At 41.7% G+C, this 14,829-nt stretch overlaps 1 protein-coding gene across 3 annotated transcripts in view; it reads left to right on the top strand.

Annotated features, from left to right (window-relative positions):
• Positions 1–14,829, top strand: part of Acss2 (acyl-CoA synthetase short chain family member 2) — a 37,823-nt gene that overhangs the window by 13,953 nt on the left and 9,041 nt on the right. For 2 of the 3 annotated variants that reach the window (XM_060382993.1, XM_021640512.2), the window contains exons 3-8: positions 9,979–10,070; positions 10,282–10,385; positions 10,627–10,699; positions 10,960–11,035; positions 11,190–11,304; positions 12,013–12,051. In XM_060382993.1, the coding sequence (XP_060238976.1) occupies positions 9,979–10,070; positions 10,282–10,385; positions 10,627–10,699; positions 10,960–11,035; positions 11,190–11,304; positions 12,013–12,051 (499 nt within the window). The remainder of the gene's footprint in view (positions 1–9,978; positions 10,071–10,281; positions 10,386–10,626; positions 10,700–10,959; positions 11,036–11,189; positions 11,305–12,012; positions 12,052–14,829) is intronic. The other variant, XM_021640513.2, reaches the window with a different exon arrangement.

Here is a 14,829-nt window from a genome sequence, read left to right as displayed (position 1 = left end):
GGTTAAGAGTGACCTTTAAAACAGTTAGATACTGTAGTCATGTGAGGAATCAGCTGCACCTGTATCGACTTATTCAACATGTAAGGCAGGTATGGCAGAGCTTTTCTTTGATCTCTGTCAGCTAAGTTATCCTTCTACCCCATGTAAGCAAGTATTCAGTTGCAATATAAATTTCATATTCTGAATCTTCCAGGAATGAGTCCACTGATCCCTGTAGAAATGCAAGAACATTTGGTGACCTGACTACAAATTCTGCTTGTTTCCATCCTCTTCCTTTCTGTATCTATATATTTTCTTTGAAAATGATTTAAAGAATTGCTCCTCTACCACTGGGAAGGAGAAAAGAATCAACAAGTCTAAGACATACATAGATTATCCTTTCTAATATCAGCCTTTTGCCTCTTTCAACTCTCTTTTCCTATCTTATATTTTACAGAGAAAAAATAGTGAGTTTGTGCAGTTTTATATATTGAATGAGGATGAACAGTAAATGTAGGTTTAGTAACTCTATATTCAGATGCAGGGTATCCTGCATTTTTGCATGTAAAAGTAAGCACTTGCCAATTTTGTTAGAAATTCAGGTCTCCATCCTGGCCTATTTATTTATTTTTATTTTATGTGTATAGGTGCTTTGTCTGCATTAAGTATATGTACCACATGTGTAGAATAACTATGGAGGCCAGAAGAGGATTCAGATATCTGGAACTAGAGTTACAGGTGTTTGTGAGCTGCCATTGGGTGCTGTGAATAGAACCTGGGTCCTCAGGAAGAGCAGAAAGTGCTCTTAACTGCTAAGCCATCTCTCTAGCCCTGCCAGCCTATTTAACCAGAATCTCCAGAAAATATAACCTCTGAATCTATTTTTATAAGGTTCTCAAATAGTTGTTATGTGGGGGTAGAGTACCCCTGAAAAACAAGCTTTTCCCCGTTGGGGTTATGGATCAGCCGAGTGTACACATCTAGGCTATGTGAGGCAAAGGGTTCAACTACCTCCATAATAATGTTTAGGATAGGAGAGAAACTGATGTTTTTTAACACATAGGAGAAGAGTGATTGTGAAGGAGGGTGGGGAAAGAGAATTCTTTCTAGATTTCCTGGTAGATCAGTGTTAGGAAAGATTACACACAGAAACTGAGGTACTGAAATTTTAGTCGGAACGTTTCTTGGCTGGGCATTGGTGGTGCCCCAGTTCTAGCTTCAGGAGGCAGAAGCAGCAAGCCTTTGTGAGTTTGAATTCCTTCAGCCACATAGTTCTCAGGGCTTTAACACATTGATTTTCTTCCTCAACCTTCCCTCTGTGGTTCTGGAAACATTTCCCTTAGGAAGAGGCCATGTTGTTTGGGAGGAATGTGTCTTGAACAGATAGACATTTAGAATGTTGAGCTGCAGTGTCTAGTGTGAAGTAAGATTAAATAAAACAAATTTCTGTTTTTTACTCATATTTTGTTTTTCACTCATATTTTGTTTTTACTAGTCATACATGGCTAATGGCTACTATGTTGGATAGCACCACTTTAGAATAATGTAATGTCCTAGGGAACCCCAAGGCCATTACTTCCTATTCTGGTTCCTCAGGGTTCTCATCTCTAAGTAAGAATGGGAGGTCTCAAAAGCTCCATTCTTCTTTAACTTCCTTGGTGATTTGTGATTCAATTTTGGAGATATGCCTCCATCCACCTTTCTTTAGTCTTTTTGCTACAGTTAGAGCAGAAGTACCCAAGGGGAACATTAGGCTGCTAATTTGTCAAATTACGTTGTTTCTGCTTCCTACTCCCTTGGTGGAAGGGGAAAATAACCTGAGGGTATGCTTACATCAGACTTCCTTACATTTGTACAACATTTTATGGGTCATAGAACTCTTTCATGTTATTTATTCATTTTATAGTTTTGAAGGTTTTTAAAAAAGTTTTTGTTTGTTTTGTCTTGTTTTTGTTTTTTTAAGACACAGTTTCTCTGTATAATAGCACTTACTGTCCTGGAACTTGCTTTGTAGACCAGGCTGGTCTCTAACTCACAGAGATCTGCCTGCCTATGCCTCCCAAATGCTGGGATTAAAGGCATGCACCAACATGTCTGTCTTGAAGTACTCTTATTCTGCCAGGCATATAATGGTATGCCTGAAATTATGCAATCCCATAATCCCAGAGGTTGAGGCCAGTTTGGGTTACATAGTGAGACCTGTCTTCAAAAGACCAAGGCTTAGAGTTGTAAATCAGTTCTAGAGCATTTGCCTAACATACAAACAAGGCACTGAGTTTGATCACTATTACTACTAAAAATAAAAAGCTGGAAGGCCTTAAAGTTAATCTTCATAAATATAAATTATATGAGGAGTGTGCAGAATGAAAAGTCCAAGATCAGTGTGGTGGCACACACCTGTAATTCTAGCAGTCGTTGGAGAATTACCAGGACTTTGAGGCACAAGACTTTGTCTCAAACACTAAAACCAAAAATACCAAGGCCACATTCTCTGGAGAATTGTCTAGTACACATAGCTGCTAGAGATATCCTAGGCAAATGGAACAATCCTATTCTTAGCCATAGATTGTATGTTTGGGGGTATCTTAGAAGTTGTATTACTAGCATTATTTAAGCATACTTTGAGAAATACTGGGTTTATTTGGTTTTCATGACAGAATCTGCTTTTTAGTGTTTCTGCAAATCTCAATTCTACATGTTGCTCCCAGAGTTAGAGAGCCCCTAATGGGTCACATTCTATCTTTGGATGCCTCTGATAGGTAGAAAGGTTTTCTTTATATCAAGCTCTCCAAAAAAACCTAACTACTCCACTTATGGTTACATAGTGCTTCCCATAAAAATCTTTCATATTTATTAATTCATTCAGAAAAATAAATTAAGTACCAACAATAAACAAGGTTTTGTGCATGACATTTAACAGTGAACAAAACCAGCTTGGCCTCTACTTTTAGGCCTCTATCACATTAGAAAAACAGCCAATTTTCTTTCCTTTGTTACTAGTTTCAGTGTATGTGTTTCTATGGTGTGTATCTGTTTATGTGTCTAGGTGTGTGTGGAGGCAAGAAGTCGACATTTTGTAACTTTCTCTGTTGCTATCTTATTTTCTGAGACAGGGTCATTCACTAACCCTGGATCTCACCGATTCAGTCAGTTCAGTAAGCCCAGCTGGCCAGCAAGCCCGAATCTTCATTCCTTTGTCCCACCAGCACTGGTCTTTCAGGCACATGCTGCTGCACCAAAATATTTTATTGGGGGCTGAGAATCCAAACTCAGATATTCATGCTTGTGCAAAAAGCATTATACTGACTGAGCCAGTTCCCTAGCCCCCAAACAGTCAATTTTAAAAGTAAATCACAGAAGTATAGTGTGAGAAAAATACAAAGAGTATAAGTAGAATGTTGTGATGATAAAAAATAAAAAGGGATGATGCTATTTAGGATGATTAGAGAAACTCTCAATGGGTAGCTGACATTTAAACTGAGATCTGAAGCATGAGAACAATTCAAAGAACCAAGGAAAGATGTAAATGAGCATAGGGCGGTCTGTACATGAGGCTGGTGTGTTTGGAGCCTTAGAAAGAAGAATGAAAGAACAGCACGAGAAGAAATAGAGAAAGATACAAGGTATAAGAGTTTGTTTTTTCTTCCTGAAAAGAGCGAGGTAGGGGATCATTTTGGAGGCCATTGTGGTCAACAAATGAAAGTGGCTACAGTGACATAAAGACAACAAACACAGGGCTGAGAATGGCTAGGGCACTCCTCACAGCTTCCTGTTTTTCCCAGATAAACATCTAGCTAGTGCTCCTCTCTTAACAGGTTTGACTTCTCAAGTATTTGTTCTTTTTTTTTAATTAAATTTTTATTTTTTAATATTAGTTACCGTTTATTAACTTTGTATCCCAGCTGTATCCTGCTTCCTCATTTCCTCCCAATCCCACCCTCCCTCCCTCATCCTCTCCTTACCCCTTTCCAAGTCCACTGATAAGGGAGGACCTCCTCCCCTTTCATCTGACCCTAGCTTATCAGGTATCTTCAGGCCTGGCTGCACAGTCCTCCTCTGTGGCCTAGCAGGGCTGCTCCTCCCTCGGGTGGTGGTGGGGAGGTCAAAGAGCCAGCCATTGAGTTCATGTCAGAAATAGTCCCTGTTCCCCTTACTAGGGTACCCACTTGGATACTGAGCTACCATGGGCTACATCTGAGCAGGAGTTCTAGGTTATATCCATATGCGGTCCTTGGTGGGAGATACAGTCTCACAAAAGACCCCTGTGCCCAGATATATTTGGTCCTTGTGGCGTTCCAGTCCTCTCCAGGTCATGCTAACTCCCCCTTCTTTCATATGATTACCTGTACTCTGCCGAAGGTTTGGTTATGAGTCTCAGTATCTGCAAGTGTTTGCTCTTTACAACAGCCTGGCTCACTAGGGCAAAATGTTTCCCAAAACAGTTCTATGAAAAAAACTAGTTTTCCCATTTATCTTTTATCAGGAGATAGGGTATTGGAGGATCTTAGTGCATGCTGGGCAAGTACCCAGGCCTACCAACCATCTTCTTTCCAGTCTTTATTTTATGCTTTACTTGTAGTTGTGAAGAATTAAAATCTCAATCTGATGCTTATCTTTGTAGTAGAAAGAGAACATCTCTAGTCTTATCTGTTAATCACTTATCAATCTTCTAATTATTTGACAATGAACTTGAATACCTTAATGTGCTGGCCTTACTTGGAAAGAGGCAGAGATAGAACGTGACTCTTGCCCTCTGGGTGTAATAGGAAAAATAAGACCCATATACATTCAGTACAAGGTTGTGTGTATCATGGAGTTGTGAGACCCCAGGTCTTACAGACTCACAAGGAAAATGAGGTTGAAAGGCACTGGAAGGACAAAAGAATTTTCAGTTCTGGGGGTAGGTGGCGGAAGAGGAACTATAAATGATTTCATGGAAGATATTCATTTTGAAGGGTAGGAGTGTTCGGCCATGAGATAGTCAATGATAGCCTCACTAAAAAGCCAATGTTTCCTGTAATTCTAGCACTTGGAACGCTGAGGTAGGAGGACTGCTGTGAGTTGAGGCCGGCCCAGGCTACAGAGTGAGTTCCACTCCAGCTTGTGTTACAGAGTGTGGTCCAGTCTCAGAATAAGTAAAAGCAGCCAACATTTCGGTAGTGATTCAAGATAAGGAGCAAGCCATGTGACCAACTGGGAAATAGTGCTACAAGTAGAGGACAAGGATTCTGGGATTGAGTGCTTTTGTCACACACTGAGGCAGCCAAGCGTATAAAGCAGAGGGAACAGGAGAGGAAGAAAGAACAAGAATATGTGAGTACAGAAGGGGACTAGATCGGGTAAGAACTAGCAGGCTACTGGAAGGACTGGGACTTTGACTCAAAGCTGTATGATAACCAAACTGAGGGTCTTGAACAAAGAAGTAACACTCCTGACTTCTGCAGTGGTGGTTTTGACAAGAACAACAGAAATAACTGTGAAAACACTATGCATATATGAGTATATATTTACATTTTTAATATTTCTGTATATGGATGTGTAGCTGTGCATGTGCCCAAGGAGATGAAAGAGGTGTTGGCTCCCTGAAGCTGGAGTTCCAAGCAGTTGTGAGCCACCTGAGGTGGGTGCTGGGAATAAAACTTCAGTCCTTTGCAAGAACAATATGTACTCTTAACCACTACGCCGTTTCTCCAGCCTCTAAATATACTTTTAACTAACAGTGGATTAAGTTGGAGGGTGCACAGAAGGGCTAGCTTGGAAAGCCTCTCTGGCGAAGATTCCCTGGAGGAGGAACATGAGACGGACCTAGTGACTGTGCATTCTCTGCCATCCCGCTAACCACATGGCCTTCGTTCGGCTCAAGGGCAACTTCACTCCAGGTCAAGTTCCCCATCAGTGTCTATCAATTAAGTCTCATTAATAGTTCTGTTTTGTTTATAGTGCTCTAAACTTTAAAAAATTAGTTATCAGTACTTAAAAGTTTTTAGATTCTAAACCTTTAAGGAGTGGCACCATTGAGCCATACAACAAAAGTTAACAGGAGCTAAGTACAGGTACTGGATGCCTCCTTTTGCCAAAGCATGTATTGCGCATTCTAGTTGATTCCTCTATTGCTGCCCCTAAACTGAGGCTAAATATAATTCTACATATATTGTTGCTCTCATATAGAAAAGCTATTTCCTGTTTTGGTCAGAATTTTCAGTTATGTAACTTACTTTACTCATTTACCTGGACATGGTTAATTTTTTCCATTGTGTTGAAAGTTGAACCCAGGACCTTGCGTATGCTTGAAAACTGCTCTGCCACTGAGTTACATCTTAAGCCCAGTAGGTGTTAATTTTTGATCTTGCAATTCCCAGGGTGGAAGAAAGAGGTCTGGACTCTGAGTCCTTGTACCTGCTTTTCTGCAAACCACCCTTTGATCCCAATCATTGCTAGTAGTCTCTCCGAACCTCGGAGGTAGACCAAATTAATTGTTCTGTTAAGAGTTCAAAGACTGTAGTGTGCTTTGGATCTTGAAAAGGCCTTCTAACCAGCCAGGGTCCCCAGCCCGGTGTCTGTGACAGAGAAAGAAGACACTGGAATGAGTAATGCACCTATATTAATAATGTATAGCTTGTGCCATGGCCAAGGAGAGGAACACACACTGGGGTGTGTGTGTGTGTGTGTGTGTGTGTGTAAGTGGGTTCAAGTAAGCTGTGAATACACCTGTTCCTAGTCATCATCTATATCAAACCTATTCTCAGTGCTAGAGATATAGCAGTGAACAAGACGAGGGCAGGTCTCTGCTATACTGAGGCTTATATTTCAGTAAAGGACACTAATGATAACGGGCAAGTAAAATAAATGAGATTATTTCAAGTAATGGAAAGTTTTATGAAAAAAATGCAGAATGATTTGATGAAAAGTGTGTAAAAAGGCAAGCTACATTTACATACCCACCTACATGGGTATGTAAATGCACTTTCAGGCAGACCTGTTTGAATTTTGGGTACACATATTTATGCTTATTTGTGTTTGTGTGTGTAGTTTAGTGGCTTTTGTGACTAGATTGTTTCTGTATTAGTATATATAGCTTTATGCAAGCACATATACAAAGGTGAGCTGGTGCGTGGTACACAATGGGGATGCATGCATGAGGACAAACATGTCAGCATTTCAGCTGTAGCTGGAGATGTTTTGAAGTTTCTGTAGCATTTGTCAGTGGGCAGCTTTTCTGCTTCTGGCATTCAGGGCCATTTGCCAGCTTTCTCTCTCCTTGTTCCATCCCATTTTAGTAAGCTTGCTATGCTTGGCTTCTCTCAGCCCTAGGAGGGTTGAAGCCAAGAAGAAGATAGTAACTGACTCATCAAGCCAGAAGCTGGAAAGAAGCTCATAATTTCTTTGTAACTTCTCTCAGTAAGAAAAGGCCTGGCATCCTTGCTCATCCATATCCCTTACGCTGTGAGGAAATAATCCTGACTTGAAATCAGAAGATCTGGGCATCTATTCGTGGCACTGTCACTTATTATTGTGTGACCTTGGCTAGTTCTCTTTCTCTCTAGGTTTCCGTTTCCTCCTTCATAAGTACTCTGGATAGTAAAGAAAGAGAGAGGGCACAGACAGCTTGCTGGAGCTATTATATAGTATTGCAACTGAAAATGGAAGAGGAACATTTTGAGTAGAAGCAATGGCATGGTGAGAAGTGTGGAAGAGGCTGGACAAATGGCTCAGTGGGTAAAAGCATTTGCCACCAAGCCTGATGACCTAGGATCCACATAGTGGAAGCAGGGAACCAACTCCTCCAGACTGTCCCCTGACCTCAACACATATGCCATAGTATGTACCCCTCCAAACAAACAAACAGACAAACAGACAGACAAGTGTAAAGTGGAATTTAAAATGCAGAGGTAGGCATGAGCCTTTGTATAAGAAGAGCCAGAAAGAATACACTTAGAATAAAATGTAAACTTAATGTACACTCCTACAAAGTCCTGCCTGGTTTGGCTGATGCTTGCTCTCATTGCTGATGTTCTTGTTCTCATTCGCTCTTTTGCTCCTGTATTCCAGCCACATTGAGTTCCCTTCTGTTCCATGCTCATGCTGATGACCCTAGTTAAACTTAGTGGGTTACAAAACAAAACAAAATGAAAGTGGAAAGAGAATTTATAGGAAAGTAAGGTGTTGATATTGGTAGGAGGGGTGAGTATGGTCAGAATGTATTTTGTACCTCTATCAAATTGTCAAAGAACAAGTGTGTGTGTGTGTGTGTGTGTGTGTGTGTGTGTGTGTTTAAAGCAGATTCTAGGACTGGTGAGGCGGTGCAGTGGTGAAGAGCACTGGCTGCTCTTCTAGAGAACCAGACGTCAGTTCCCAGCACTCACATGGCAGCTCATAATCTTCTATAACCCCGTTATAGAATCCAATGCCCTCTTCTGACCATGGAGAGCACCAGGCCCTCACAGAGTGTACATATACACACGCATGCAGGCAAAACAGTCATACACATAAATTTTTTAGAAATTATTTTAAAGCAAATTCTAAGCTGGCAAGACAGCTCACTAGGTAAAGGTGTTTGCTTCTAGTCCTGATGATGTAAGTTCAACTCCCCCTGTATCCATCCACATGGTGAAAGGAGAGAACTGATTCTCACAAGTTGTTCTCTGACTTACACATATATGCTATGGTGTGCATGCATGCATGTGTGTGTCTCTCTCTGTATATGCATGCATGCACAAATAAATAAGTGTAAAAAATGAAAAGATTATTCTTGGATTTTGTATTCTGATTCAGTAGGTCTGAGTTGAAGTCTAGGAATCTATATTCAAAGAAATTCCTTAGGTAACTGGGGCACAAGTAATGTGAAGACCCTAACCTAGTTAACAACAATAGAATTTCTTTCCCCACTCACTTCTTCCCATAGTAGCCCAGTCTGGCCCCAAGTTTCTGTTCCTGCTTTAGCCTACTTAGTGCTGGGATTACAGGCATGCACCACCATATCTAGATACCACAGCAGCTTCCTCATGTCTTTTTTGAGAAAGGTGTCAGGTAACCTAGACTGGTCTCTAACACTCTAGCCAAAGATGACTTTGAATGCTTGATCCTCCTGCCTTCACTTCCCAAGTACAGGGAATGACATGATTCCCATCATGCTTGGAATTTTATGGTTGTTTTTTTTTTTTTTTTTTTTTTTCGATTTTTGGTTTTTGTTTTTTTAGACAGGGTCTCACACTATAATCCTGAATGGCCTAGAACTTACTATGGAACCCAGGCTGGCCTTGAACTTGAGGCCACTTTCTACCTTAGTATTCTAGGTTGTGACATTAGGGGAGTGAGTCACTACACAAGGATTTAATTCAGTCTTGATATTTCACAAAAGTCCTATCTTGTTGGACCTGGCAGTATACATCTTTAGTCCCAGTTCTCAGGAGGCAGAGACAGGCAGTGAGGAGTTCCAGGCATGAGACAATATCTCAGCATTAGCAACGACAGCAATGTGCAGCTTTTGTGTTAGGATAAAAGAGAAGGGCTCATCACTTCATTTTGTCAACATAAAAAATAAGACTCACAGATAGACAGTACACTTCTCAGTATCATAAAACTTGCATATAAAATGTCTTGAGACGTCGAAGTGTCTGACCAGTCACCTCAAGATGTGCTATCAGGAGACTGGAGAGGTGGCTGAGCAGTTCAGAGCCCTGGCTGTTCTTGAGGATCTGGGTTCAATCCCTAGCATCCACATGGCAACTCATAATCATGTGTAACTCAAGTGCCAGGAGATCCAAGGCCTTCCTCTAGCCTTGGGTGGCAACAGGCATGCAAGTGGTACACAGGCATGCGTTCAGAGAAAACACTCATACACATACAATTTTAAAACTAATTTAAAAAATTCAGAAAGGTATAGTAAAAATTTCACTGACAGGAGAGTGTCAGGCATTGATATGAGGCAGGTGCAATTTTGTGACTGTTCCTGTCTTATTTATAAGAGAACAAAGCTATGTTCTTTCTGGTGTATCTCAGGGAGGGCAATGAGCCAGGAGAGACCACCAAGATCACATACCGTGAACTTCTGGCCCAAGTGTGTCAGTTCAGCAATGTTCTCCGTAAGCAGGGTGAGTATGGGCTGTGGGAGAGGAACTAGAGGACCTAACCCTGAGATCTGAGGAATTGGTGGGAAAGAGGACAAGAAATGGAACGGATCTGGTAACAGGAACAGAAACAATTAGCTGGGAGGGGCCATCTGAGTGGGAGGGGCCATCTGAGTGGGAGGGAGCAAGGAATAGCAAGAAAGGTCCATGGTCTCCTTTCTTTTTTTTCCTGTAGGCATTCAGAAGGGTGACCGAGTGGCCATCTACATGCCTATGATCTTGGAACTTGTGGTGGCTATGTTGGCATGTGCTCGCCTTGGAGCTTTGCACTCCATTGTGGTAGGAGCTTGGGCTGGAGAAAGGAACCAAGGGTGAGGGACAGGGTTGTGGAGGAGGAAATTGGACCTGGACGGTGAAGGATCATAAATATAGGTCCCAATCAATTATTCAGTATCCTTTGAAACCCTGTTTTGGAGATGCTGAATGTCATGAGAACCTCCCTTTTTTGATCATTCAATCTCTAGGCCTCCCCTCCACCTCAGTTTTTTTTTTTTTTTTTTTTTCCTTTTTTCTTCCCTAGTTTGCAGGCTTCTCCGCAGAGTCTCTCTGTGAAAGGATCTTGGATTCTAGTTGCAGCCTTCTCATTACTACAGGTGACTAATTCTTTCATCCAATCTCCAGATCCTCCTACACCTCAAGTTTGGTCCCCACTCTGCGTGTTGATTTGGGGCTGTCTGGGATGGAGGGTAGGGACTGCTTGCCTGCCTTCTCACCCTATCTCAGCTGACTCTGTCAGTTCAAATCATCTGGAAGAGCCAGAGTCAAGAAGTATTCAGGAAGGGCCCTATGGACATTGGGCCTACTGGGGAGCATGGTGTATACTAAGGCCTGGAATGTTTATTGCTCCCCAAAGATGCCTTCTACAGGGGGGAAAAACTTGTGAATCTGAAGGAGCTGGCTGATGAGTCCTTGGAGAAGTGCCGAGAGAAGTAAGTTTACCGATCTACTGACTACTCACCTGGTTGACGGGATCTTTCTCCAGCTTCCCTTTGCCCTTGCTACATACACCTAGAAGGGCATGGGTGCATCCTGCCAACTTCTTTAGCCAACCAGGCCAGTACTTCAGCCTTTTCTTTTCTCCAGGGGTTTCCCAGTGAAGTGCTGCATTGTGGTCAAACATCTGGGGCGGGCAGAGCTGGGCATGAATGACTCCCCCAGCCAGACTCCCCCAGTTAAGAGGCCGTGTCCAGATGTCCAGGTGAGTCTGACACTACTGCACTCTCTTTTAGGCTCTAATTTCCTCTCCCTTCCTACCCAAGAATTTCCTATTTTTTCCCCTTTGCTTCTTTATCATATTAGTGAGATCTGGGAACAGTTCCAGGAAAGCTTCCTCTAAGAGAGCTAGCTGAGAGCAGGAGATTTTGTCCTTCAATATGGGTGGACCTTTGGTAATTTAGCATGGGAAACTGTGAGGGTTGGTAGGCATAGAAGACCCATAGGGCTTAGGTTTGGGTTTAGATTGGAAATGTTCTGACTGGGGTGACCATACGTACTCATCCTGATTGGCCTGTGACTTGAATGAGTGACATTTGTGGCTTTGGATCCATTACTTCTGCTGAAAGCTGTAGGAAAGTCTCATTGACAGTTTACAGTTCTGAGGGGCATAGGTATGTAGATTCTGGGGTCCAGAAGAATAGAGGATTACGTAGATTATTTGATTGGAAGTGTCTGGGTAGTGTTGGGATTAGAGAGGCTAGTATGAGATGAGGGAGATTGGAGAGCCCAGTCATTATTAGAAATTCTGTACAGAGTAGGGGTTAGGAGAAGAGACGCTGGGGGACTAGTGAAAGGGCAGACTGGGGAGAAAGAAGGCATCTAGGGGTTCAGGGAACATTCACCCTTCCCTCTTTCACCTCTATCTTTGGACCCTGCTCATCAGCCTTTCCATTCCATGGGCTCTTAACAGGGTAAGCTGAAAGAGAAATCCAAGTGCATCCGACCCCAGGTATCCACTTCTTCACTGCCCTTGATCATGTCCCTGTGTGCTTGTCTGTCTGTTCATCTGCTCCCTGTCTGTTTGCTCCAATGAGGTTACTGCCAGAGCTAAGCCTGTTCCTTTTGTTTCTGGGTCCCTTGATATCCATGTCATTCTGAAGGGTTATAGAATCAAATGTCTGTTTCTGCCTCTGTCAACTCACATATAGCAAAGATATTGAAGTTAGCAATAGGCATCAGTTCACTCCTGCTGCATAGATTTTTTTTATTTTTTTATTTATTTTTATTTTTTGTGGGAGACGGGACTAGGTAACCTTTCAGAAAGCATATGCTATGCACTAAGCAGGGCAGGAGGTAGAGCCATGAAAGACAGGAGGCATATGGAGGAGGTACAGGCTCTAATCTTGGGACTTTCCATCAAGTGGGAAGTAAGACCTATATTGCAAAAGGAAAAGAAGCTTTGTATGGGACAGCAGAGAAGGGATTCCTAAATACACTTATATGCAACTTGGAGTTCATAAACCATACATAGCTCTAATATAATTAAGTACTAAATTCATCAACAGTCACACTGTAGGTGGTGCTCAAAGGAGATTAGTATGGAGCAGAGTTCAGAGACCAATATTCAAATAAGTCCTCTCTCCTCTCTGAGCTTCACTTTCAAAAAAAATCAGTAATAAATGATATACAATTAAGCAAAATATAGTTTCCACCCTAAAACAAAATATAAAGGCACTGTTACTGTGAGCTTCACCATCTTCACAGTCTTCCATGGCTGACATCTTCTTTTACTTAATTTTTTATATTAATTATAGTTTATTCATTTTGTATTCAAGCTGTAGCCCCCTCCCTCCTTCCCTCCCAATCCCACCTTCCCTCCTTCATCTCCTCCTATTCCCTTCTCCAAGTCCATGGATAGGGGAGGTCCTCCTCCCCTTCCATCTGACCCTAGCTTATACGTTCTCATCAGAATTGGCTGCATTGTCCTCCTCTGTGGCCTGGCAAGGCTCCTCCATCGGGGGAGGCGGTCAAAGAGCTAGCCACTGAGTTCATGTCAGAGACAGGGCTGACATCTTCTATATGCTAGTACATATAAGCCCTTACTCATGAGTATGGGCACAGACCTGACTTCTAGGAATCTGTTTTCCTTATAAAATTTAGTCAAAGCTGGGTATGGGAATGCGCACCTTTTATTCCAGTACTGGAAAGACAGTAAGGATCTCTGTAAGGATCTCAGCTTCATCTATATAACAGATTCCAGGCCAGTCAGGAAGGAAGGAAACAGAAACCAAATAAAATTTCTTTTAAAAGAGGTAACAAATGTGGTGGTTTAGAATGTAGGCTCTGGAGCCAGACTACCTGGGTTCAAATCCTGTCTCTGCCACCTGCTACAGTGTAAGCTCAAGCAACTGAAGCTCTCTTGTTTCAGTTTCTCTATATAAGGTAAAGAGTAATTGTGCTTATCTCATAGGATTTTATCTATATATATGGTATTTGGCACATAGTAACTACTCAGTATATGTCAGGTGTTATCACTGTTTTAAAAACATCAGACAAACTGTCAATTTCTAGAAGGAAGACCGGGCTAAATAATAAATAAATAAATAAATAAATAAATAAATAAATAAATCCCCAAACAATACAATAAAATTTATTGTAATTCATCCTCAAGCAGCAAAATCCTAGGGTTTTTTTTCTAGAGATGAAATCAGTTACAAAAAAGAAAGAAGGAATGAAAGAAAGAGAGAGAGCAAGAGAGAGAGAGAGAGAAAGAAAGAAAGAAAGAAAGAAAGAAAGAAAGAAAGAAAGAAAGAGAAAATTAAATTAGTCTCACAAAGTTCAGATTTGGTTGTGTGAAAACTGAGTGAAAGCTGTGGACACCTTGACAGACCTCCAGGCTCCTGCTTTATTACAGTCTTCAGAAGAGGGCCGGGTACAGTTGGCAGGCATCCTTTTCAACCACGCCACCTACAAACTCTATCCGCCTCTCACATACCTCATACCTGATAATCTCAGACTGTTCTGGCCCCAGGGCAAGGGCCAACTCCTCAATTTTTATTTTAGAAAACTCAGCCCTTTCCTTCTTTCAAGGCCATGGGCCTTGTAAGTACACATGTAATTCACAAGCAATGTTTGCTTCACTAACAGCTCATTCTGCTTCCGGAAGCACACTATCAGCTCCACAGTTGAGCGCCACACCTTCTCCCTACACACACGGACACCCACAAAGGAAATAGTGTTATAAGATTATAAAAATTCCCTCATTGCCAAACCACAATGTAACTGTGTCTTACCCTATAACAATTCAATGTACCATTTAGAGACCAGCACCACTTATAAAGGATATTGACACAGTTCCACTTAAAAGCGTTAATGCCCTCAGCTCAAACACTCATTTGACAGGAAAAAAGAATCCATGTGACAATGTACATACAAACTTTTATAGATCTTCCATTAAAAGATAGGGTACTTTATGTTTTCTTTCTGGGACAGCTTGTCTGTCTCTCCAACCCCAACCCCTTCCATGCCCCTCTCTAAGACAGGGTTTCACTATATAGCCACACTGACCTGGAACTCACTATAAAGACCAGGCTGCCCTTGAATTCAGCATGCCTCTGCCTCCAGAGTGCTGAGAAATTAAAGTCATATGCCACACTACCAGCCTCTTATTTTTATGACCTCCTCACTTTTAGATAATTTTTATAATGCTTATATTTCAGAAATGTCAAATTCTTTTGAGTAAAGGTCAGGTAATACAGAAAAACAAGAGTGGTCATCTTCTAGTTTA

The sequence above is a fragment of the Meriones unguiculatus genome, chromosome 4 (assembly GCF_030254825.1).
Source record: "Meriones unguiculatus strain TT.TT164.6M chromosome 4, Bangor_MerUng_6.1, whole genome shotgun sequence".
In the NCBI taxonomy this organism is placed as follows: domain Eukaryota; kingdom Metazoa; phylum Chordata; class Mammalia; order Rodentia; family Muridae; genus Meriones; species Meriones unguiculatus.
Note: the sequence above shows the minus strand (reverse complement) of the source record. Positions and strands in the feature narration are given on the sequence as shown.